This window comes from Eriocheir sinensis, chromosome 31, assembly GCF_024679095.1.
Source record: "Eriocheir sinensis breed Jianghai 21 chromosome 31, ASM2467909v1, whole genome shotgun sequence".
In the NCBI taxonomy this organism is placed as follows: Eukaryota; Metazoa; Arthropoda; class Malacostraca; order Decapoda; family Varunidae; genus Eriocheir; species Eriocheir sinensis.
Window position 1 is genome coordinate 4,838,055 of NC_066539.1, and position 27,051 is coordinate 4,865,105.

The 27,051-nt window shown below is 41.7% G+C and overlaps 1 protein-coding gene across 16 annotated transcripts in view; it reads right to left on the reverse strand.

The window, feature by feature from the left end:
• Positions 1-27,051, reverse strand: part of LOC127005836 (glycine receptor subunit alpha-4-like) — a 148,683-nt gene that overhangs the window by 16,270 nt on the left and 105,362 nt on the right. For all 16 annotated transcript variants that reach the window (XR_007758947.1, XR_007758950.1, XR_007758951.1 and 13 more), the window contains 6 exons: positions 24,292-24,593; positions 12,762-12,829; positions 3,430-3,653; positions 2,481-2,563; positions 1,604-1,738; positions 880-1,095 (listed from right to left, as the gene is read on the reverse strand). Coding sequence is in view for 10 of the 16 variants with exons in the window: in XM_050875017.1 (XP_050730974.1) it covers positions 880-1,095; positions 1,604-1,738; positions 2,481-2,563; positions 3,430-3,653; positions 12,762-12,829; positions 24,292-24,593 (1,028 nt within the window). In the remaining 6 variants the exon portion in view is untranslated. The remainder of the gene's footprint in view (positions 1-879; positions 1,096-1,603; positions 1,739-2,480; positions 2,564-3,429; positions 3,654-12,761; positions 12,830-24,291; positions 24,594-27,051) is intronic.

The window sequence follows — 27,051 nt, forward strand, 5'->3', positions numbered from 1 at the left end:
TACGAATGTGCGGGTTTGTATGTGTGTATGTGTTTGCGAGTGGTGTGAATAGCTCATAATATAATGACTGGCGCATGTTTAGTGCTCATCTGATTAGAGCTCCCAGGCTGTTCAAGATGGTGCAGTCATATATAAAGGACCTGGGTATAAGTGGTATAAGAAGAGGTATGCAGCTGTGAGTCTCAGTCACCCCACAGCCACCGCCAAACAAGGACCTGAACCCTGACTTGCCCTGAGGAGTGACCGTGTTCTTGTGCCCTGGACTGGAGAGTGAAGAGAAATGTTGTGCCTGTGTAGTGAACAGTGATGAGAGTGTGTGTCTGTGGCTGTGTCGTGGACAGTGACAAGTGACAAGAGTCGTGTGTTGTGCCCGGCCCTGGATTGGACCGAGTAGCTGAGTGTCGTGTGCCCCTGTCTGACCTGTGAGGAGTTTTTGTGCCTTGTGTTACTGTGCCTGGAGATTGTGCTTTACTGTGAATTTGTCATGTACACTGTGGTGTTCATTAAAGCAAGAAAACCCAGCCTCTGGCCTTTGTTGTGTCCTACCCGCCTGCCTCCCCTGCCTCTGAGTGTTACGATTGAGATGTGCTGTAGTGTTGCCAACTCAGGAGTGTCAGTGCGTGTGTGTCCCGACACGATGTTTTGTGTTCCTTTTCACAGCCTACGCAACTGTCTGGTGTGTGACGCTGTCTGCCCGAAGTGTGGCTGCTCGGAGGGCAGGTAGCATAACAATAAGTAAGATCTGCTTGTTGCAGCCTTTATTATCAAACAGATTCTGTGTTTGTTAGAGTAACTTCTCGAGTAATGAAGTCACAATTGCATTTCAGATCCACACTTTTTTGTCACCTCCCAGCTTCAGCCTCCTGAGAGAACACTCACCAGCTGGCATCTTGTCCCTGAAGGAGGTAGACTCGGAGCAGACTGTGAGGAGTGTGGTGACACCCAGAGTGACGCGGGAAGGGATGGCATCCACGTCCAGCCAGAAGCTGACCCACGACACCACCACAATGAGGGACGTGGGCAGGTACGACTGCACCAAGTGGTACCCAATGTTGCGCCGCAGCTCAAACACTGCTTGCAGGCAGCTGTAGTTTCCTGTGACAAGTAGAAATGAAAATATGCAGTATTGTGTGGGTGTGAAAACATTATATTTTAGTAATAAAAATAGTGAAATGAATGGCCAGTGTATGAACAGTTAAATTTTTGCCTGTGGTTCCTCTTTCATCTTGATGATAAAGTAGCTTTAGAAGATAATACAGACAATTTGATGGAAAGTCAAATGTAAATAGCAATAATAAAAATTCACTGCTGAAAGAATGTAATACGGTACATGTTATACAGTTACAGTGGTGGCTAGCAGGTGGGTAACAGAAGGTGGATAGCCAATGAGTTAATAGAAAATAAATGATGAGTAATCAGTAAAATCACACAAGAAATTAATCTAGGATGGAGAGGAAATCTGTGTAGTAACCCACCTGATGCATAAAGCCTCCCAAACTCACTCTGTGGGTGGGGTACCACTTTGGTGGACTGGTCATCTGGCCAGCATGCGCATTCTGCCCCAGTCACCTTGAGCTTCACAGAAAAATGCAGGCCTACTCACCAATATGGAAGGACTGATTGCACACATCTGACTTGATCTCTTTTATCTCAAACTGAGGCAGCTTCAACCGGCGATACATCTTTAAGGGAGAGTCTTCATACCAAGTCAGCTCCAGCTCTCGTGTTGTTTTGACAACTGCAAGAGCAGGGAAGACATTAGGAAACCATGCAGAGGAATTAGAAAGCAAGAGGGTGGAACATAATGGATTTATAATGACTCAGTTAGGAGGCAGAGCCTGGAGAATGAAGACAGTGAGGTAGTGGTTATATTGTTAACATATTTACCATGATTTTTAAAAGCCAATTGATTTTTTAAAAATAAGGTACTTAACCCGGCTGTGTCAAACATGCAGTACAAAGTAAGGCTTTTAGCATGAAGGTCCGGGGCATGGTAAAACATATTGGAAGAGCTGCATCTGACTGTGCTGGTGTAAAAGTTTATTTTTAAGGAGGAGAAGGTGTGAGGAGACTGGAGAAAGGAGTTAAAATAATCCTGTAGAATAAGGCAACTGATAATACAGAAAAGTGATAAAGGTCCAGAACAGTGGTGGGGGGTCTGTTTACGAAACCAATGAAATAGTAGTAAATGAAGTGTTGCTTGGACGCTTCAAATAAAGCAAAAGGGCACTAAATCTTACACCTGGGTACACAGAGAATAGGCTCCCTGATCTTGTTTTTGCCCCCTTTATCCTTACATCATAGTTGTGGGCCTCAGGCAATGGCTTAGTACAGAAATAAAAACATTGAGCTACTTGACTTTAAAAACCACACTACTGTGACTGAGAAAGAACAAAACTCCCCAACAGAGTTTTTTTATGATAGGTGACGGATCTTGAATGAAGCCACACACTGTCAGATTTATCACAGTAGCTACTCACAGCTGGCAATCTGGATGTAGCACGTCTGGTGGTCCAAAGGGTAGCTGGAGAGATCCATCATGCATGAAAACGTCAGCTTCAGTCTGGTGGAGGAAGACGTAGGGTATGTAGGAATAAACGGGTGTGCAGTAACAGACAGGTGATGGTAAAGATTAAAGGTAGGAAGGCTTAAACAAAAACAAAACAAAAAAAACAAAACAAAAAAAAAGTATGGGTTAAACTGATGATGAAATGCACTGTTAAATAATAGTTTCGGGGTAAGGGGTATTTTGATGATGTAATGAACATTTTACAGGCATAACTATTGAATTTGGAAGTGTTACAAATAAAAGTTCAGCACAAATAAAATGGGCGAGCACACAATTCTCACATTGTGTGTTAAGAGGTAGACAGTAATACTGAAAACCAGCATTAATAAAACTCAAGAATAAGATATCTTAGTTTACTCTGCTGAGGCTATAAAAAGCCATTTCAAATGGAGGGGGGATAGAGCAAAGGCAATGATGTTTCCCTCCACATGTTCCCTCCTGGCTTGTCTAGTGCTGACAGGTGGGAGTGGCCTGACCAGGTTAGAAAATCTGGTGAGCAAAGGCCTGCATTATGTTATTGTGCTGCTCTGGTGTGTACCTACCTAAACTAAGGAATCTTTTAGAGACCCATTAACCAAGAACCCTTAAACAACCATTTAATACTGCAGCCACACCTAAATTGTGGGGTAGCCTCATTAGTGGTAACAATCCCCTTCATTTAAATAACCTAACTTCCTTCAATGGCAACTCAGCCCATCTTAAATGGTAATGAAGCCCCTTTCAATGGTAACCAGGCCCTAACATTTAATGACTATGTAATATCTAAATGTAGTGCATGTTTGCTACTTGCAAACCTGAGGATGGTCCCGTCGGGGTGGATCCTCAAACACAGGGGGTAATTAACCTGTCCTGGGGCTCACCTGAGGATGTAGAGGATGGTCCCATCGGGGTGGATCCTCAGCATCACGTTGGGCACAGTCACGTACTGAAAGTCGGACTCCTTGGCGTTGGGGAAGTACACCTCAGGTTTCCACAGCATCTTGACCAGCACCGGGTCATTGAGGTCCACGGGTCGTGTGAGGGAGTTGTTGAGGAACCGAAGCTCCAGCCACCGCTGCCGCAGGTACAGGTCCACCGTGTAGTCCTGCAAGAAATACACAGAATAACCATAAATATGTATGAAACTACCATAAGCATGTAGATAATAGGTCCTTACACACACGTTGAGGAACCAAAGCTCCAGCCAGTGCGCAGCCACCGCTGCCGCAGGTAGCCTACAGGTCCACCATGTAGTCCTAAAGAGACCACACAGAATAACCACAAATACATATGAAACTACCATAAGAACGTATATAATGAGTACACAGGAACAGGTCCACCGTGTAGCCTGTAGGAACCAAACGTACGTACTACCATAAGCACGAATATAATGAATCCGTATTCACACACGTACAGTCATGCTTACGAAATCGGATGAAGCCTTTTTCGGAGTATTTCCTAGAATATTTCAGCTACAAAATCTTGACGTGCAAAATTTAACAGGAAACCCCAACAGAGAGAGAGAGAGAGAGAGAGAGAGAGAGAGAGAGAGAGAGAGTAATCGACTCCGTGTTCGGAAAGTCTCAAGGCCGTGCAAACAAGCATTCCTATCTTGGCCAGAGCGGAGTCTAGAGGATCCGTACGGTACTCAGACTCCTTGGTCACAATACCTTATGTACTGTTTGGCTATAATGGTGACTTCATACATTGCTGCTGACATCACTCACACCAAGCTTAGGTTCTTCGCAGTGTGGGTAGGAATAGACGACTGTTTGAGTTACTATAGGAATTAAAAGTTACCAGTCTTTAATAAAAAAATAAAAAAAATAGATGAATAGGTGCCAGAGGGAGGGAGGCACACAACTGGTATTGTCAATCGGTCGTGTGACAACTAATAATGGAGTGCAATAAATAAGTTTCAATAACGTACTGGCTCTCACAATACGAATGAAGGTGAGCACTTATTATTATAGCTCAGGGCGAATTCCCAGCTATAAATACAACAATCATGGGGTTGCGTGCCTTCTCACCCGTGACGATCGACATGACTAAAAAGTGATCAAATTCGTAGGACTAATTTATGAAGATCAGTGCAGTTTTCTTTCCCCTTTTTTTCTGTTCCCCTGACCTAATAAAAGTGACCCCGACAGTTTAATTTATTTCCTCATACGCCTCCCAATGCCACCGCTGTATCCTCAAAGCCCATTGAAATACTTGTATATCAATGACCGTGCTATAGATCAGCAACGAGATATCGCTGGTGCGTTACAGAAAAACAAACAAATGAATATTCAGCGCCAAACTAATAAACATGTTTTGATCAACGGTATTTCAAGTCCTCAGATACAGTAACCTCCCAACGCGAGCACGGATGATCACCTCGGACTAATGAACGTAATTGGGCAGAAAACACACACACACACACACTGAAGGGCGCAGGAAGCCGGAGCGATGAGATGAATCACTCTGAAAAATGACAGTGATACATAAGACACATTGGCCTGGCTATCTCTGGTGTTGGAGATAAGATGGAACTCTGATTAATGCTTTGCTGCTCGGAGAATATGAAGCGAATTCCTGGAGGACTGTCTGGTTCCCTTCACACTGCCTACGATGCTGCCGCTCAGATCATTAGGCCATTAATCTCAGCACAGATGGCGGGAGTGGGTTGTCAGGATAACAAGCATGAACCACTCAATTACAGTTCTGATATTTGGCTCGGCGGGGGTGGGGGGGAGGGGTCAGTAAATTGATCAAGGGACATCTCCAAAGATTGTTGGTTGTTTGCACTTCCTTGTTTACGATTCCTTGAGTAGTTTCCTTCATGCGGCTCACAACACTGCTTTAGATGTTTTTAACTTTGAGGTTATATATTCCTTTACTCTTTATGATTTTGATTCCTTGAGAAGGGTTGTCTTGTTCCCTCTCACCCGGAGCGTATCACTGCTATAACTCTCTTGCCTTGAGAATATTTACGTCTCCACTTGTTCATTAACCCGTCCGCAGCGATTGGCACGGATTTGGCCCTCCCTGGTAGCCTGGTAACATAGTATAGGCCCAAGTCTTTCTCTGCCTCTGTGATGGATAGTGGAGTGTTTCCTATGTGGTATTGGTGTGCTGGATATCCCCTCCCAAGATGCAGGACTTTATATTTTTCTACAGTGAATTATAATAGCCACTTTTTGCTCCATTCCAGCAGCTTGGTGAGGTCTGACTGTAGGAAATCCGCAGTCAAGGGGTTAAGACACCAGCACTGTTCTGCCGCTGTCTCCTGTGCTCTTTAGTGTATAGGCTACTGCCAGAGACTGATTCGGTTGTCCTTCTATAAGAATGAGTGCAAAAGAACTTAATTTGACTCACCATCCTTTTTTCTTTACATTTATGGCACTGAATCTTTATTTTTTTCCATTTTCAGTACAACCTACAATCCCTGTACTTTGCACTATTGATTGAGGGTTATTATGTCAAACAAGCATAGTCCTTCTCCTTCGTCGCCGACACGAGCACACACAAGCGAACACAAAAAAGCGCTGCCAGATCCGATTAGACTCGTTACGGCCAACGAGTTCTGATAGGTAATTAAATTTTGTCTACGAGGGGGAGGATGCCGCGTCAAGGATGGGGTGGGTGGGAGTGGGGGGGGCGGGCGGGGGGCAGTGCTACTCTATTACGTGGGCCAATAGACGGACTAAATAATTTTGTTTCACGGCGTCAACAGCTGCAAACTAACCTTGTGTATGCCATTTAGCTAACATGTAAATAAGGCAGTGGAAATTACAATGTCAAGAGGATGAGGAGGAGGAGGAGGAGGAGGAGGAGGAGGAGGAGGGGGGATAAGAGGAGAAAGACGACGACGACGACGACAATGAAGAAGAAGAAGAAGAAGAAGAAGAAGAAGAAGAAGAAGAAAATAGGAATAATAATAATAATAATAAGAAGAAGAAGAAGAAAAGGGGGGGAGTGGGGAGAGATGTGGAAGAAGAGGGGAAGGAGGAGAGAGGAAAAGATAGAGGAGTGGTATAGTGGAGGGGTAGAACAGGTAGATGAAGATGATAATGATGATGAATGATGATGATGAAAAGGAGGAGGAGGAGGAGGAGGAAGTGGAGGAGGAGTCTTATGCATATGAAATTAGGAACCATGGTCGAAGAGGGGAGGACGGCGGGAAGGGTGTGGAGGAAGGCGAACGGGAGGGAGGGAGGAGGGAGCGCTAGAAATAGGAGTGAATGAGGTGAGATGAACGGCGGCGAGGAAGACGGGAAGTAGGTGCTAAAGGAGGTTGACGAGGCACAGGGGGCGAGGAGGAATAATTAAGTAGGAGGCCGAAGGTAAAGGCTCAGAGGGTAATGAAGAGGTGTGCGTGTGTACGTGTGCGTGTGTGTGTGTGTGTGTGTGTGTGTGTGTGTGTGTGTGTGTGTGTGTGTGTGTGTGTGTGTGTGTGCTGAATATTCTGGGTTTGTGCTTTTCATCTGAATGCTAATTAGTCGCTTTAATAAAGTTTTATGTCCACGCACGTCTCTCTCCTCCGCTCTTGTGAATGAACAGTTCGTGTCTGTCCTCAACTTGCCGCACTGGGTCTTTGAGCGGAAGATGGACTGCAGGACGCCACACGTTTTTTATATATTTTTCCTCTTAAGTCAAATTGATACTATGTTGAAGTTCTATTTAGTGAGTTTGCCTGAGTCAAGTCAAATGATGAGAAGCACGACCCAAACACTTAATGGGTCAAGAAGAAAAAAATATTGGATTCTGGAACCGCTTATACTCTCCTCCGTTTCCTTCTTCCACGAGGATGTACGAAGACAACCCTCTAGCCAAGACTGTCTTCTTGTTCTGGGAGCAGCAAATCGTGGACGAATTAAGAATTGTTTTTCCTTTGGTCTGCCTGCTGTACCATGAATATAAAACAGCACAAACACAGCACATCACATAACAATAACAGCAGGACACCTCTCCTCCTGAAATTGACCTATCATTCGGCCACTCCTCTCACTCTTTATTGGAGCAGTGATTAGCGGGCTTTTTTTCACATTTGTTACCTTTTTTTATGCCCTTGAACTGACTCCTCTGCTGTAAAAATAAATAAATAAATAAATAAACACAACACAACACAACACAGCAGAGTTACAATACATCTCAACACAGCACAACACAATACAGCACAACGCAGACTAGATTGGCCAACCCTTCAGTGGATGGACTCAATCCTTCCACGTACACTAGCGTAATAGCGGCTAAAGGGACCCTGAGCCGGGGGAATAACACAATGACTTTGACGGATTAAACCCAAAAGCTGGTGGCGGAAAGGGCTCAGGTGCAGGAGGTTTACCGGAGGAGGAGGAGGAGGAGGAGGAAATGGAGGTGAGAAACGAGGAGAATAATAATTACTGACAGACCATAAAGAAGAGAGTAGAGATGGCAGGAGACAAAGTGGAGTAGAGATGACAGGCTAAAGGAGAGGAGATGGGGAAGATGACATGAACGAAGGAAGAGAGGAGACGGGGAAGATGGCAGAAACTAAAGGAGAGAAAAGACATGGCAGGAGTAAGAGAAAGGAGAGATGAAGGGAGCAAATTCAATCAATCAAGAAGAGCCTACGCCGGGGGGGGGGGGGCTAAAGACGAAATGAGAAAAGCAAGGAGAAACATGATCATGACTAGCGTGAAAGGAGAGAAGAAAGGACGAGAGGAGAGAAGAAAGGAAGATAGGTGAAGAAGAAAAGAGAAAAGGAGGGAAAATGATGGTGACAACATGGGCAATTTTTTCGTATTGCATGTCCTGAATAACGAGGCCAAGGCGCTGATGGAGAGAGGAGAGAGGAGAAAGAGCTGAAGAGATAGATGCTGCTGACGGGAGGTGATTGCCACGCATGATTACCCCGCCATGCACTACATCAAGAGAAAGGCAAGAGCTGTGTAACCAATCATCGCCGGCTGTTAGATTGACGAGCCTCCGTTTAGCCGCTCAACTTGACAATTAACTTCAGCGAGTCTCCTGAGCGAGTTCTGGGAAGGCTGGCTGATTAGAGGGATTGCAAGGATCACGCGAGGAAGCACCAACAGGAAAGAGAAGTGTGAAGTTAATAATTCTCTTCCTTTTTCTGTTTTACCTTGCAGGGTCAGCATGTTTTGAGGGTTTCTTTTATATGCATTTTTTGGTTTATGTTTTTTTTTCTGTCTTGTACAAACAGCAACAATAACCAGATGTGTAAAACTAATATTTATCTTTCTTTTTCAATCTTTCTTTGCGGTGTCAGAAAGTTATGAGTGTTACCTTATATATATTTTTTGTTTTACCTTTTGTTCTGTCTTGTGCAAGCCGTAACAACAAACATACGTACGACCTCAATAATTATCTTCCTTTTTCTGCTATTCTAATAATAACAATAATAATAATAATAATAATAATAATAATAATAATAATAATAATAATAATAATAATAATAATAATAATAATAATAATAATAAAAACAACAAAAACAACAACAACAACAACAACAACAACAATTACAGGAATATTAATTATACCAACATGCGTGGCCGCCTGACCAAAACTATTAACACACACGCGATTCAATTCGGGGGAAGCGATTTTAATTTCAATGCATGTCATTAAACAGACAAAATGCTGCACGTTTATTATTCTATTCAGGACGGAAGCAAATCCTCTCTGCGGCTCTGATAAAAGCGTTAAATCTCACATCTGTACACCTGCTCCAAAAAGTATCGGGGCTCGGGGTGAACGGCGGCTTTCGGAAATGTACGCTTGACTTGTGACGCGCCGCGCTCCCACGTCCCAGCATCTATCGTCGCCTGTATCAAAATGGTTAGTATAGAAAAGGCGCCGATAGTTTTTGGAGCTTGCGTACACGTCACCTTCCTTCCAATCTCGTGCCATAACTTTTTTCTTTACCTTCACGGTTTTGCTTTGATTTGCCGCAGTCCTGCAGTTGACATTTCCGTGATATTTTTCTCCCTCTGGGACATTATATTTTTACGAGTTTAGTATTCCTCACTCACTCTTTTCCTTTTTTTTGTAGTGACGATTCAGAAAGCCTCCCAAACTCACTCAGCAAAGCGGGTACCTCTTTGGCCGACTGGTTTGAGGAGTGGTTTCCCATCTGGCCGGTCACGGGTTCGATCTCCGGCTCCAGGAACTCTTTCCGGGTCGAGTTTAATTTCACGTGTGTTTCATGACTCGCAGTTGTCGTGTGGATAAAGTGGAAAGTGGAATTCAGTTCGATACTCTATACTGACTTTTCCTCTTTTTTATACATAACTGTTTTTGTTCCTAATACCTTTTATGTATTGCTATTTTAATCAACGAGAAAACCAGCGCTTATGTGCACAGGTTCGTTGACAATTTGCATACAATCGGTTAATCTCCTATCTGTACATAGTCATCCTAGAGTTCGCGTACCGATTTTCTATTTACCTTCCTCATTTCGCCGAATTTTCCCGCAGAGATGCAGCTGACATCTCTGTGCATTTATTTCTCTGGGACGAAACTTTTTTTTTTATAATTTTAATATTCCTCACACACTTTTCCTCGGTTTCCTTATTAATATTACCATTATTGTCGCCCTTTCATGGATCTCAATAATGATAATACTTTCCATGAGCAATTTATTATTCTGCGCTTTTATATATTCCATGATTTTCGTATACCTCACTGACTTCATCCTTCTCGATCTCCTTAATTCTTACTCTGTTACTCTGCATTCATTATTGTCTTCCTATGAGGTTCTGAGGTCCTAGATTTCTTCATATGACAGGTGTTGATTTAAGTGGTCATCATATTAGGGATGTTAAATAGTACTTTACATTAGAATCCGTGTATCTGTCTACTTGATTAATGAGAGAGAGAGAGAGAGAGAGAGAGAGAGAGAGAGAGAGAGAGAGAGAGAGAGAGAGAGAGAGAGAGAGAGAGAGAGAGAGAGAGAGAGAGAGAGAGAGAGAGAGAGAGAGAGAGAGAGAGAGAGAGAGAGAGAGAGAGAGAGAGAGAGAGAGAGAGAGAGAGAGAGAGAGAGAGAGAGAGAGAGAGAGAGAGTGCGCACGTGCATCATACACTACGAAGGCTTCAGGGACAATGCTTTGGGTACGTATTGCTACACTATGCTGGTGAGGTGACATTGATGCTCATAATGATAATAACACAAGCAATATCAGTATTAAGTTCATGTATGCTTCCGGTTGAGAAAATATTATTATTATTATTATTATTATTATTATTATTATTATTATTATTATTATCATTATTATTATTATTACTATTAACTATATAACTTTTATAGAAGTAGTAATAGTGATTTGTTAAGCGAAGTTCCAACCAGCCCTATGGAAGTCGGTGTTATATACAAAATGTTTACATGCAGTTCAACAACATAACGTCTCGGGAGATCGTCTGCCACATGTACCAACAACAGACACACCAGGACATTTTTCTCAGCAATATTTCCACCAGAGTGCCAATCCTTCCATAAACAATATTTTTTCGGTGAAGGGTTACTTAACAACGATGTGAAGAAAGTCTACGGACATAACCAACCATCTTTTAATTCCTCACCGGTGTGGCGGCTCCCATGATGCAGGAAACAAACACACCATATATATATTTTCCCAATTTTTTCTGCATCATTATATTAATCATATGCTACGAGGACGAGTAAAGAGCAAGATAGTCATTGCCCGTATAATAATGAGCTCTTTCCATCGCTGCCACTCCTTTCCTCCCCGCTGCTCCGCTATGCATGTTTTTCCCTCTATGATTTGATTTGCTATTTTTTTTTATTATAGTAACAGAAATAACAGAAAGTCAAGATACCACGTGACAGACGAAGAATGAGGGAGTTGAGGTAGATGAAGAAGTGTTTGTTTTTGGGAAGCATGAGAACATAGCCCTCATGACAGTGCCTACGGCCAGTGAGCCCACATGTAGGTACGGGCCACTTGCGAGGATGATTAGACATAAAGCCGCATTACTAAACATTTCGCCTTGCCTTGTTATAGAACAGGCATTTATGAATGTTGTAAGTTGTCCCATGTTATACGATTGTTAATGTAGCGATGCAAATATAGGTGTTTTTGTACGCTTATCATTGTATTGTCTAATTTCACTGACATGGCTTACTAATCTATACAGCATCATTTTCTCTTTTTCATATTCAAGAGATCATACATTGTTACTGGGGTGTCTTGTGGTCGTATTACAAGACATTTCGCCGCCCAAGAACACATATTTGACAAGGCTTCCGTAGTAGTTTTGAGCATTTCCAGAAGTAGTTTTTATGACCCTGGTGGTAGTATGACCCTTCTTCTGTACCATGAACCTAAAGAAACACTCATTAGAACCTGATTGATTCCCTCTTTGACCTTTAGTAATAGTTAATGTGAGAAGCGAAAGTGTCTTATAATACCGACCTATATATTCTTATCGATTATTCAGATTTTCGGATATATTGCATTTTATCTATAATCATCTGGCTATATCATCTTGTTCGGAATACTTCTCCTTATTGGTCGAACTGGTTTATTTAAATACTGTTCCATTAACGCTTAGAAATGAAACTGATACGTTGTCATATTATAGTTTGATTTTTTTTTTTACTAATACTCGTAAATGCATGTCTTTTCTTCTACTGATTTTTTTGCAAGTATATTTTGTGGCTGAGTTTGTTTATATGATGGCGGTAGATAATGTTATAATCACGCAAACACACACCCAATATCAAGAAAAGGTAACACTTTATTTCGTTGCTTTGCTGAATCTTCGTTTTTTTTTTTTATGGTCAAATTTTGCACTAGATTGAGCAGACGCAGATTCGAGACAAACACGCCAATATCCTCCGTCCTTTCCGCCCTCCAATATACCCCCCCCACCCCCCCCCCCACCCCCATCTTGGTGTGTTTCCTTCCTTCAGCATGCTAACAAGATACATTTACACCACCAAACAACTAACAGAATTCTTCATTAAAAGAATCATTGGGAGGTATTGAAGTTTATTTGGAGTGTTTTTATTCGTGTTATTTGCAGAGTCCAATAATTACTTTCGTGGAACGGGAATTTAAAACTGCCAAAAATAGCTTTTGTCGGAATGAAATTAGAATGAATAAAATGGAGCACACACACACACACACACACACACACACACACACACACACACACACACACACACACACACACACACACACACAAGTACATGGATCTTACTCACCATCTGAATCGGGTTTATGGATCCGAAGCTTCGAATGTACATCTCGATATGGACTCGTGTGGGCGAACCTGCAGGGAAAAGGGCGAGAGTGTGAGACCGACAGACACACAGATGCAGAAATATTCAAATAGAGAGACATACACATGGACAAACAGACAGACAGACAGACACAGACAGACAGACAGACAGACAAATGCAGAAATATTCAAACAGAGAGACATACACATGGCCAAACAGACACAAACAGACAAGATAACGCGCACGCAGCATATACCAACAATTTAAATAAAGTGGGCGAGTACATGAAAATAAAATCAGGTTCCCTCACAAACCGAACGATAAGCGAATGGAATGCTTTACCTAACGAAATCGTATGTGTCAAGAAACATGATAACATTGCAGAGTATACGGGACATAACGAGCTTGAAATGGTAGGGAGAAAAGATTAAGGAAACGATGATTATAGATGTAGTGATGTTAGTAAATTTGCAGATGATACCAAGATCGGTAGAGTAATTGAGTCGGATCAGATCAGGATTCTATTCTCAATGAACTCAATATTATAGATTATATGACGGATAAATGGCAATGATGGATGGAGTTGGAAGGAAGTGCAGTGCAGTATAGTAGGGGAAAACCCCACACATAACTACTGCTTAAATGACATCTCCTAATATCTCATCTGGGGAGAGGAGGGTGGGGGGGGTCTTAGTGAGCTCTGATCTCCAAGGCACAGCAGCTAGAAATCGAGCTCGAGCTAATATAGTAATTATTTCAGGTTTTACGAACAGGCGCAGAACAGCAGAAGCAATTTTCTCCTCAAACTATTCTAGCATTAGTTAGAGTTCATCTTGACTATGCGGTTCACCTTCTATTCACCCTATATAATGGATGTTAGAATGTTAAGGAATCGTGCAGAGGAGGATGACTAAATGAATCAGGGGAGGGGTTGAAAAATACAAGGAAAAACTCAAACAACAAAAAAACAATTCTTCTAGAAAGGGGGAAGGTGAGCGGTGGAGAACTGAGGTTTATAAAATAATGAAGGGGCTTTAATAAATAAGGGAGACATTCATAAGGTTTTTGACTGTAAAGAACCGGGTAGGACACGTAGTAAACGGGTTCAGAACAGGACAATTATAAACAAAAATTGGTTTACTAATAGGGTATATGATGGAGGGAGGGCTTGGTGCAGTCATGTGGTGAAAGTGCCATCATGTAATCAAATAATACAATTGTCACATTCAAAATAGAGACTAGATATATTGGAGGACAATAGATATTGGGGTGGGGTTAGATACACTGCCTCTGCAGTCAAAGCCGGCCTCTTGCCGAGGCCTACCGGCCTTATGATGTCGGGGAAGAAGAATTCAGGCATGTACTCAGGTAAGTGGGCTTGATTTTTTTTAATATTATAAGATAGACGATTAAAACAAATATCGCCCGGCAAACTGACAGGATTATTAAACAAGAAATCCGTAAGCGAGATCAAAAAGAACAGTCAGCTGGATTTAAAGTATTAGAACAAAGCTGTAAAGAGTAAAAGAGGAGGGAGGAAGGGGTTAGGGAAAAGGGGATAAAGGGAGGATAAGGGTAAGGAAGGAGAATGTTGGTAAAGAAAAGAGACTGACGGCGGGCAATGGGTGAACGAAAAAGAGGACGAGGGAAAGGGATTATTACGGACAAGATATTAGGGAAAAGCGTTAAGGAGGAGCTGTTTTTTTCGTATATAATCCCCGCCTTTATTGTGATTGTCTGTGTGCTGTGTATACGTAGGCTTATATGTCTCTCTGTTTCTTTATATGTTAGTGTGTCTGTCTGTTTGAATATCTATCTATCAGTGTGTTTAAAAGGGCAATGGCATGGACAACCAAAGGAAAGAGTTCATCAAGAATCCACGACGTATATGAAAGAAAGAGAAAGATTATTGCAGGTGGTGGTCGGCTCTCACAACCGAAAATCAACCGGATATTAATAACGAAAAAAAATGTATATTCGGCAATCTTCCAGCCCATATTCTCTCTTCTTTTCTCTTTCTCTTCCTCCTCCTCCTCCTCCTCCTCCTCCTTTATCCTTTACTCTTTCTTTCCCTTCTCTTTCCTCATCTCCTTCATTTGTCCCTTTTACGTCCCCTTTCTTCTTCCTCTCTTATTTTTCTTCTTTGTTTTCTTACCACCACCACCACCATCACCACCATCACCACCATCACCAACCATCACCACCATCACCACCACCACCACCACCACCACCACCATCACCACCATCACCACCGCCTCCACTCCCTCTTCCCTTTCCTCTTCCTCTTCTTCTCCCGCTTCCGCCTAATCCTCCTGTTTCTCCCCCTCCTCCTTCTGCTCCTGCTCCTCCTCCTCCTCCTCTCTTCATCCTTTTCACGCTTTTTTTCTCCTCTGCTGCGTCGTTCCAAAAGAATCTATGAATTTCATTTTCACGCGTGCATATTCAACATAATTTCCCTCTCTCAGCAGACGCTCTGGCCATTTTTTTTTTCTCGTATTCTCACCATTTTCTTCACCGTCGTTTCTTTCCCTTTCCTTCCATATGGCTGCCCTTCTTGCGAATTTCATCTTGCTTTCTCCCTCAGCTTACTTTTTCCTTATAAACACCTGTCACTTTTTCTTCTTACGAGTCTTCTTTTTAAACGTTCTTCCGTTTATACGTTCTTTTGAACTTATCTTTCTCTTGTATTTGCTTTCTTTTCTCTTTCTCTCGTGTTTCGCTTTTCCCGTGTTCTTTTTCTCTTTGTCATGTTGGAACAGGAAATAAGAAGTTCGATTACGAAATGCGCGGCGTCCAACTCAAAGGCGTTCAATGCGTCAAGGACCTGGGTGTCAAAATCGCGTCAAACCTCAAATTCTCACAGCAATGCATCGATGCAGAAAATAAAGCGAACAGAATGTTGGGCTTCATTAAAAGAAACTTTTTATTCAATAATAAAGATGTAATACTTCCGCTCTACAATAGTTTAGTCAGACCCCACTTGGAATATGCGGTACAGTTTTGGTCTCCTCACCATGCAAAGGACATTGCTAAACTAGAAGGTGTTCAGCGTCGAGCAACAAAAATTATCCCTTCCTTGCGCAACAAATCCTACGAAGAGAGGCTTTCCTCTCTTAACATGTTTTCTCTTGAAATGCGTCACCTCCGAGGAAAACTGATCGAATGTTTTAAAATATGTAATGGATTCACGAATGTGGACAAATCAAAATTGTTTACGATCGATGACACTTTGCGAACGAGGAACAATGGCACAAAACAATTCAGACTGCACCAAATTTTTCTTCACCGACGTTGTAGTGCGAGAATGGAATAAGCTCCCACCATCAGTGGTCCAGTGTAACACGATTGACTTCTTTAAAAACAAGCTCGACCGAGACTTCCTTCAACTTAATGTTAACTAGAGTGAAATGCAAAGTTTTGGAGCCATCTGATCAATGTAGAATCACTTATTTTTAAGGACAAACCACCTAGTCTGGACTTTGGGGTCTGTGTGGTCTGATTTTCTATGTAAATCTATCTATATTTCAATCTTGACATTGGTAGCCTCGATGACCAAGAATTTCTTTTATCTTTCTATTCTTATCTCTTTTCATTTAGCATCCTTTCACGTCATCCTAGTCTTATATTCGTCCCCTCTACCTGTTTCCTTTCCCCATCTCCTTTCTCCTCTCTCTTCCTTGTTTCATCAGGGGCTAGTGGGAAGGAGAGAAAGGTTTGGCGGGCTTGGAGGTCGACACGAGGCAAGAAATAATGAAACTAATATTATTTTCGAGTACAAAAGTGTTCTCGAGAAAAGGTGAAAGGGGGACGTCTTTTTAGAGGCTTCTGGAGAGGACACAGAGGTTTGGAGGGCTTGAAGGTCATTACAAGGAAAGAAATGATGAAACTAATATTATCTTCGAACACAAGAGAGTTTCCGAGACGAACTGTGAGAGGGGCGCCTTTTTAGGACCTTGCAGAGGCTTCCCGGACGAGACGTGAATAAAAAAAAAGTCCATGATGGGAGGTCACGTGAGGCGAATAGTGGTGTGAGCGAGAGGGAAAGGAAGATGGGAAATGATGGATGGAGGGGGAGAGGGAGGGAGGGAGAGTGGGCTGTGACGAGGGAGAAGGGAAACTATCAATGATTAATGAAGGAGGAAAGGAATGAAGGAGGGGAAGAAGAGAGCAAGGGAGGGATAGGATAAGAATGAGAAGGGGAAGGAAAGGGAAAAAGGAGAGAGAGAGAGAGAGAGAGAGAGAGAGAGAGAGAGAGAGAGAGAGAGAGAGAGAGAGAGAGAGAGAGAGAGAGAGAGAGAGAGAGAGAGAGAGAGAGAGAGAGAGAGAGAGAGAGAGAGAGAGAGAGAGAGAGAGAGAGAGAGAGAGAGAGATACTTCGTTATCTTTTACAATCAATAACGCAAGGAACACACAAACAGGAATACGATACAGATGGCGCCACTCCGTCCTGATGACATTTACATAAATCACAACTCCGGCGCGACGTTACGTAACATTTTTTTTAGAGGCTTCGTGGGTTGGTTATGACATGTATATATTATAGTGTCTTTGGTCCGGTGTGTTTACGTAACTTTTCGATGTTATTTTCAATTTATATGCTGTCCCTTTCATGAATTTCCCTTTGATTTTCTCGTTTAATATGTGTGTGTGTGTGTGTGTGTGTGTGTGTGTGTGTGTGTGTGTGTGTGTGTGTGTGTGTGTGTGTGTGTGTGTGTGTGTGTGTGTGTGTGTTTAGTGCGCCCTTTCACAGTCATAAACTTTTTTTCGAGAGCTTTTTCTACTTTCCAGCTGTCAGTTCTCTGTTTTGAGGCGAGGGCGCTGGAGTTTCATATTTTGTCCTTCATAAAATGTTAAAATGGGGTCCTTAAATATTTTTTTTATACGTGAGTCTCTCTATTCAAGAAATTATATTAAAATATTTTCAGAGAGCAAAGTTTTTTTTTTTTCAGATTTATGCAACTGATCCACCGTAAAACTTTTCATAAAAATAATTAATTAGTTTCTTTAATTCAAACCTTTTTATGTAATATCCTGATTAGGCAGCTGTGTTACTAATTTGCCGGGCAATAGCAAACCATTATAGGTCGCTAATGATGAAAGGAAAAATCTCATTGCACTTTTTGTGCCTGTGGGCGGCAATTAATAGAGCGGTGCTTCCGTCTGACGGCAGAATCCCTATAATTTATAAAGGGGTCTGCTATGACATATTTCTGTTTTTAATGTTTATTGTAACTGAATGTAATTTTTATGTAATATAATGTAATTTAATGTAATGTAATCTGCTGTACGCGTATATGTATTGTTGTTATTCCCCTTGGCTGGCATGTATTTATGTGTTTCATGGATAATTTTCTTGGTCATAATATTCCGCTGCTTCATGTTTATTTTAATGTGTTCCACATTTAATGAAAAAATCTAATGATAAATATCTATCTTTCTGATGTTTATTTTTATCACTGTTGTCACTTACATGGATTTTGACATATACATCTTTTGACTTTTAAATTGTTTATTTATTTTCTTCCCTTGTGACATTTCATGCCATGACTATTAATACGTGCAGTGTTATGATGTCGCATATTTATATTTTCATCACTTCTATTAGCCTTATCTTTTTTTCTCTTTTGGAGCTGTCACGAGCCTGCAGACAACACAGGCCGCCTTATATTGTTATTACTGTCGATACGTATTTTCCCTGTTTGCAGGCTGTCACCAGCACGCGCACGGCTTTTCTTTGCTGCGTCGACTGTACCAGTTGATTGCTTTTGTGGGCCGTGAGGAGGCTCGAAGAGTTAACGTGTATTTGTCTCTATGAACACTGGAGCGAGGAGTCATGCTCAACTACAGAGGAAAGCAATAAACAGACATATTAGAAAACAAAATAAACTAATTATCTGAAAGTTAAGTGAAAACATTGTATTTTTCCTTGTGTGCGTGTGTGTGAGCGTGCGCTACCCTCGAGGCGTAGCAGCTCTGGATTTACAGACTCAAGTCGAGAAGAGTGAATACAAGATCATTTGAGACGAGACACCGCGCCTTTAGGCCTGACTGACTTAGATCGCTCCTCTTCTCCTCCTCCTTCACTTCCTTCACTTCGTGCTCCTCGTACACCGGGTCAGACAAACTCCTCCAGTCCTCGCTGCCTGTTTTCTTAAGTCCCTCCTGAGTGTATTCCCGTTTCCGTGACTGTCTTAGCTCCTCATTTTCTGTACTTGCTTGCAATCCTTGTCCGCCGCCTCAACACTTTCCATCATTTCAGTTTCTTTTTCTTGCCTCGACTTCCAGCCCGCCACCGTCCCTGCCTCTTGTCCCCGTCTCTTTCTTTCTTGTCTCAGTTCCTGCTCCTTTCCCTGCCTCCAACCCTTGTCGGCCACCATAACTCCTTCCACCGTTTCAGCTACCTCTCCTTCCCCCTGCCTTAAGCCCATTTCCATCCCTGCCACTTGTCCTTGTCTGTTTCTTTCCTTCCTCCGTCCCTGCTCCTATTCCTGTCTCCAACCCTTGTTCGCCACCATAACTCCTTCCACCGTTTCAGCTACCTCTCCTTCCCCCTGTCTTAAGCCCATTTCCATCCCTGCCTCTTGTCCTTGTCTGTTTCTTTCCATCCTCTGTCCCTGCTCCTATTCCTGTCTCTAACCCTCGTCCGCTGCCGCAACTCCTTCCATCATTTCAGCTTCTTCTTCTTACCCCTACCCCTAGCACCTCTACACTCCTGCTTTTCGTCTTTGTCTGTTTCTTTCCTTCCTCCGTCCCTGCTCCTCTTCCTGTTTCCACCTATAGTCCGCCGCCTCACCTCCTTCCATTATTACAGGTTCCTCTCCTTGCCTCCGCCTCCATCCCATCACAACTCCTGCTTAGTGTCCCTGTCTTGCCTCTGTCCCCGCTCCTTTTCCTGTCTCCAAACCCTTGTCTTCCACCGCAAGTAAAAAACAAAAAAAAGCTCAGGATGCCCTAAAGCCGGCGTGGAGGCGGTGTGAGCTACACTTTCTCATTAATGGCCACCTGAGAACGACCACCTCATTATGCAGACAGATGGAAACCCGAGACGAGTTCATGAAATCTAAAAAAAAAAAAAAGAAAAAAAAAAAAAAAGAAAAAGCCTCATAAGAAAAAAAAAAAAAAAATCGACATTAACCCTCAGGTGCGTTACTCTATCTTCTTACGTCATCTGCTTCGTTATACGTTGTTGCTGCATGCTGTCGTTATGTACGTGCCCTTCTACACCGAAATTATCCGTGAACGAAGCGAACATCGACAGCACATTCGCTACATTGGTTACTAATATATATTCTGACTTGCAGTGGGTTGAGATAGTGCGTGAATGCCAGTATAATGCGTGTGGTGAGCGGTCATACGATCTGTTTTTAGCTTACTGATAATCGATAGTTTCCTTGGGCTACATTTTATGGTTTTTAAGTTGCGTGTTCCTCATAAAATGGGAATGTTTATGAAACCACTAATAAATGTTGTCACTTCATCTCGTTGTTATTCATTGCTAATTGAATATTCAGTTTATCATTGTTTACTTCATCATGCCGTTCTGTGACCTGAGAACAACTGTATTTATCGTTCATAATTATTACTGTTGTTGTTGTTGTTGTTGTTGCTGTTGTTGTTGTTGTTGTTGTTGTTGTTGTTGTTGTTGTTGTTGTTGTTGTTGTTGTTGTTGTTATTACTCTTCTTCTTCTTTTTCTTCTTCTTCTTCTTCTTCTTCTTCTTCTTCTTCTTCTTCTTCTTATTTTTATTATCAATATTATTGGCATTTCCTTTTTCCTGTTAGTCACTACACTTATTACGCCTCGGTGTGTACCTAAGCCTGGCATCGGTAAAAGCTAAATTCATATTCATATTTCCAGGAAAAAAATAAATGAAGGTTGTTCTCGTCCATATACTATTCCGTGTTAATGCCGCACAAAGCCTCGCCAGCTCTTATGAATACATACAGCACACAGGCACATTTTCTGTTCCCCGGCGCCTCGATCACCATCTCGTCTTTCTGTCAGTGGTTCGCGGTACTCGCGTTTGATGGTAACAGAAGGATGGCTGGTTGGCTATCACTCCAAGCTTTCGCAAAGGCCTGACGTTGGAAGGTGTGGAACGATACAGTTTTTGCATCAACTTAACACATCGAACATAATTACATGCCAGGTACAGACAGCAGGGCAACACTATGTATATTACTTGTGTGCTGCAAAACGTTGGAGTGACCATTAACCGTTGTGTCAATATTTCAAGCAAACATTACACAAAACCATTAGGAATAGACTGCCGGGACACGGGATACGCGATAGAAATTTACGTAACTGTGTGTTTAATAAATGAATATGGTTTCGCGTGACTTTCGTTTACTGAATATATCATACGTGTACAACGACTACCACGGCAGCACTGTACTTCATCTTTATTACGTTTGATATTAATATTCGCTTTGAAAAGGCCTGTTATTTTTTAGGCGTATTTTATTAGTTCAAATTTTCATCTAGTCTATTAACAGCCCTCCCACTTTTTCCGCTTACTTAAATATATACTTGGAAAGGATAGCGCGGCAGTATTGCATTTTTTTTTTTATATATTTTGATGTCTGATATTTTTTCAGCAAGTATAATTTTTTTTATGCGCGGCAAATGGCGGGAAGTATTTTTTTCATTTCGTTGTTGTTGTTATTGTTATTGTTATTGTTAGTTGTTGTTGTTGTTGTTGTTGTTGTTGTTGTTGTTGTTGTTGTGGTGTTTGTTGTTGTTGTTGTTGTTGTTGTTGTTGTTGTTGTGTTTATTGTTGTTGTTGTTGTTGTTGTTATTTTCTTTACTTCTTAATCTGCCTCGTCAGTTTGCTTGTTTAATACATTTGCATCAGTAAGCTACACCGGAACAGTTTTACCATGTGTCGTTATATTTTACTGGTCCTCATACTCTTTTTTGGTAACAATTAATCTTGTATTTTATTTTTTTAGCAGCATGACTTTCAAGACACACACTTTTTATTTCCATTTTTTTTCTTCAAATTTTGGCCGACCTTCACTATTTTGACTAATTAACTAATACACTAACAAAACCCAGCACGAGAGAGAGTATTACATGTCATTCATTTACTGGCGTTTCTTTTGACAATTTTATTTTCAAGTTCCGGATTTTTTTATGTCTAGTGTTTGTCTGCTTCCTAATTTCGCTTTGAAAGTATACCCGCAGAAGAGAGTTGGCTATTATTACACTTACATATTTTTAGTACTGCGTTATATATTTTTATTTCCAATTTCTCATTTTTGTTTTAGCGGCTTGTTGCGAGAGCAGGCTTCCTCTTCGTCCAGCCTTTCGTCTCCCTCTTCTCGACGTAAATATTGTGAGGGGATGAAAAGTTCCTCGTTTTCTGCTATGAAATCCAAATACTGCGAACAAACAAGCATATGACTAGGGAGCATGGCTGGAAATCAGAGTATAATTTAACTTTGCTGCGGCGTGTTGATAAGCCTTTCGTCAGCCTGTTTTCACTGTATAAATTGTGAAGAGATAAAAGTTTTTCGTTCTATACCACGAAACGCGAATACTGCGAAAAAAACAACTATATGACAGAATATAATTTGTTAAGCCTTTCGTCTGCCTGTTCTCACCGTGAAAAGCGTTAAAGGATTAAAAGTCCCTCGTTCTATACCACGAAACGCGAATATACGAACAAATAAGCAATGCCGGGAAACAGAATATAATTTAACTTTGCTGCGGTGTGTTGCGAGAGCAGGTTGACATTTTGTTCTCAACGTAAAGATTATGAAGAGATTTAAGATTATGAAGAGATTTAAGTTCCTCGTTCTATACCAAGAAACGCGAATACTGCGAACAAACAACCATATGACAGAATATAATTTGATAAATCTGCCTGTTCTCGCCTTAACCCGTTCGCCGCGATTGACACGGATTTCGCCTTCATTGGTAGCCTGGTAACATACAGTCTCAGGTCTTTCTCTGCCTCTGTGGTGGATAGTGGAGTGTTCCTATGTGGTATTAGTATGCTGGATTTCCCCTCCCAAGGTATATGACTTTACATTTTTCTTCACTGAATTGTAGAAGCCACTTGTTGCTCCACTCCTGTAGCTTGGTGGGATCTTCTTATAGGAAATCCGCAGTCAAGAGAATAATAACTGTGAAGGGATTAAATTTTCCTCGTTCTTTACCACGAAACGCAAATACTACGAACAAACAAGTAATATGACAGAATATAATTTGATAAGACTTCCGTCGGCCTGTTCTCACCGTAAAAAAAATATGTACAGCTTAAAAGTTCTTCGTTCTATATCATGAAAAGCGAATTCTGGGAACAAACTATCACATGACGAGGAAACAAGGCCGGGAATCAGAATATAAAAGTGCCGTCGTGGTTCAAAATGCTTGGCGAGAGAGAGTAAATAAAAAAAAGAGTCGGTTATTAAAGCTTGGAGTGATCACAGTTTCTCGTTCCGTTGTTACGCGCGAGTATTACGAAGAACACCATGACAAGCTACGGTCGGGCAGCGCAATATATATAAATGTACCGCGCGGCTTATGAATGCTCGACCCGGCACTGTACTACGCTGGTGCCTCATAAATAAAAGCGGGACGCGAACCTTTGATTATTTTTTCCTATAAGTCTGAAGGCTTTATTTTCGTTTACTGATGTCAGGCTTGCATGTGGAAGGGGAAACGCTAGTATGAATGACAATAATAGCTCTACTAGTCCTACTCGTCCTCTACCACTACTAGCTACTACTACATCAATAGCTTAGCCAATATTAATTACACTTACAGATCTCTCACATTGAATAACAGTAAGTAGGAATATGAGGAGAGATGAAACAAAGAATATAACAAAATGAAAATACCTCCCTTCTGCAGCCTTCTACTCTCTCTCCTTTTCCTCCTCCTCTTCCTCCTCCTCTTCCTCTTGGCTAACAATTGCTTCTTTTCCTGTTCCCCTGATGGCACATTTGTTCCTATTTCCTACTTTCAATAGTTTTCTTTTCCGGGAAATTTTCTTCCTCCTTCACTAATTTTCTCTAGTTATTTTTCTCTCCGTCAAATAGCTGGTCCCTCCTCCTCGGCTGAGTGCTTCTCCTCCTTGTCGACTGTTTGCTCTTTCTTTTTCCTTTTCCTCTTCTTCTTTCTCATCTTCCTCATGCTCTTCCTCTTCCTCTTCCTCCTCCTCCTCCTCCTTTTGTCCTACCACACGTAGTTTATCAGTAGCAGCAGTAGCCCCTAAAATACCCTCGTTATAGACCAATATGTCTCCTGGTATCTATTCTTCCTTGTATTCCCATGTATTCCTTTTCCTTCTCTTGAGCGAGCACGCTTTGTCCAAATTCACAGAACAGTGTAGGCGGGGAAAGAGGGGGGTGGGGGGCAAGGGAAAGGGAGTGATGGGGAGACAAGGAATAGGAGGGAGAAAGGGAAATATGCAAATTGGGAGAAAAGCAAATGGGAGGTGAAGTGAGGGAGAGAAGGAGAGAGAAAAATATGGATAGAAGGAAGTAAGGAAGGAGAGCCCCGTACCTGCCGTGTAGCTGGGCGTCTGGCGTCGGTCGTACGTCATCTTGTCGTCTTCGGAGACAAATAATTGATCCAGCTTCTTCAGTTCGCTGCTGGGGATGTTGTACCTCCTGGGCCCGCCGCCGCCCTTCCTGCCTCCTCCTCCTTTCTCCCCTCCTCCTGCCGGGGCTCTTCTTTCCCCTCCTCCTCCAGTTGGAGTCGCGCCGTCAGTACCAGTAGCATCCCCTCCATCGACGCCACCACCACTGCCGCCTCCGCTTCTGCCATTGTCCGCCGAGTCATTGTTGTCAGCACCGCCGTGACTCCTGGAAAAAATCTTTTGTTAGTTACATGTATAAGCTTGTGTTTGATCAATTCATTCGATTCAGGCTGAAAACAAGAAATAACTTCATAAGACATGTATACAAGGTCTTCGTCAACATGTTTCTTTCAAACATGAAGAGATCTTGACACCTTATTCATTTTGGGTTCTATAAAAGAAAACAAGATGTTATTTCGGCCACTTCGTTGGTGTGAAATGATAGAAACACATCGTGTTCCAACTTACTGAGAATATATATTGAGAATTTGCACCATAACAAGGATAAAAAAGTATTAGTTCGGCGACTTCCTCGTATGAAGTAGAAAAAGTATTGCATTCCATAAAATAAACACATCGTATTCCACCCTATTGAGAATATTACAATTTTCAACACAACACGGAAAAATAAAGATTTCAGCCGCTTCCTTGCAAATGAATTAAATAAAAAAATCATCTTGATGATTAATCAAATTAAATCAAATGAAATGAATGTTTGATCTTCTACTTTTATTTCCAACGTGGCACGATAATAGCCTGGAATTCGTTCTAAATCATAGTGTTCAGTTCTTCTAGGTACTCATAAAACTCTCCACAAAGTCAGATCATTACCCGCTCTTCAGTATCTGCCTTCTCCTACAGAACATTTTATATTCTTCAGTATCCCAGAAAATGAGAAAAAGGAATCTGCGGATGTAAGCTTGCTGAGGTATGCACCGTCTGTCTTGATTCCTACAAACAACTGAACTTTTTAATTAATTTTAGTCTTAGGAAGAAAGTCATCAAACAAGACATAAAACTGCTGTTGTTAGTTAGTACCTTTAGGATACTCCCACGAAGCGTTTTGATATTGCGTGAAGTCAGGAATGCACTATAGTAAGAAAACCTTATCTATTACATGTTTAAAAAGGATGCAGCAAAAACTAAAAATGAATTATGTTGAAAAGGATGATAGACTATTTAGATTTACATAAAACTCTATTTTTTATTTTCTTCGGTCCTTCCACAAGACAGCCACGCAGGGGAGATTACCAAAAACACAGAAAACTTTACTAACACTCCTAAAGGTTTCGTCAGCAGCCTCGCCTCCAGACATTGTTAATTACCCGACTAAAGGGGGGCGTAAAATTGCTCGTGTGGAGAGTAACGGCCCATTCCTTCCCCATTACAAAGAACAGCTTCATCGTTCAGCCGGCAGAGGAACGAGTTTTCAGCCTCACAGATGAGTTCACTTCGTTGCCGCCGCCATAAAACCACTCCCCGAGTACCGCCAGTTGCCGTCTGCTGCCAAATTAACTCAGATAGAAAGCTCTGTCCGTCTTATGTAATAGTTCTTTCTGCTTTGCTCTCTCTCTCTCTCTCTCTCTCTCTCTCTCTCTCTCTCTCTCTCTCTCTCTCTCTCTCTCTCTCTCTCTCTCTCTCTCTCTCTCTCGTTTCTCTTTCCTTCTCTTCTTCAGGTCTATTCCGCGTTTTACGTCTTTCAACTCTCCCCTCCACTTTCCTTTCCCCCATCTATACCAGGTCCTGTCTCTCTCTCTCTCTCTCTCTCTCTCTCTCTCTCTCTCTCTCTCTCTCTCTCTCTCTCTCTCTCTCTCTCTCTCTCTCTCTCTCTCTCTCTCTCTCTCGTCTTTTCGATAACCATTACATTTGGAGAAACATTCACAAATCCACAAATCTTCAATTCGCTCTATACTAGTCAGTTTTGCTGCAAGCGTCAAGATCCCTTCAACTCGCGCCGTGATTGAATTTACCGCAAAACTGAATGTCGGAAGCTAAATTAAACTCGGATTAAACTTCCTAGAAACAGCCAGTCAAACGCATCTCTCGGTTCACTTACTCGCTCTCGTCTCCCTTCAAATGCGTCCTTACGTAGATTAATCATGTCGGGTAGGAGAGAAACAGGTTAATTAAAGGTAAGTGGGTAAGTGATTCTGTATGCCTTGTGATAGTGAGATAGGTTTTAATTAACATTCTTCTATTTGGTTTCTTGTTTCTTCTTGTCCTTCTATTTCTTTTTCAATATTTATCTTCTTTCATTTTTTTCCCTTCTCCCTTCTACTTTTCCTTTCTTCTTTCTTAATCTGTTCTTTTTTTCTTTTTTCTCTATTTCTTTTTTCATATTGTTCTTCTTTTACTTCTTTTTCCTATCCTCGTCTTCATTTTCATTTCTTCTTAATTAATTTTTCTCTAATCATTTTCTTTCATATTTTTACTTTTTTCCTCTTCTTTTCTTCCGTTTCATCTTTTTTATTCACTTTTCTCAATTATTTTTTCTCCTTTTCTCATGTTCATTTTCTTCTTCTTTCTCCTCCTCCTCCTCATTCTCTCTCTCATGATCCTCCTCCTAATTTTCCGCAAGGTTTCTTCGCATTTTTCTTCTCCACTTATCTCTTTTAAGTTGTTTCTGCATTTTCTCTTCCTCCTCGTAATACCCCGGCAAGCTGCTTTTTCTGGTTCGTTTTTTT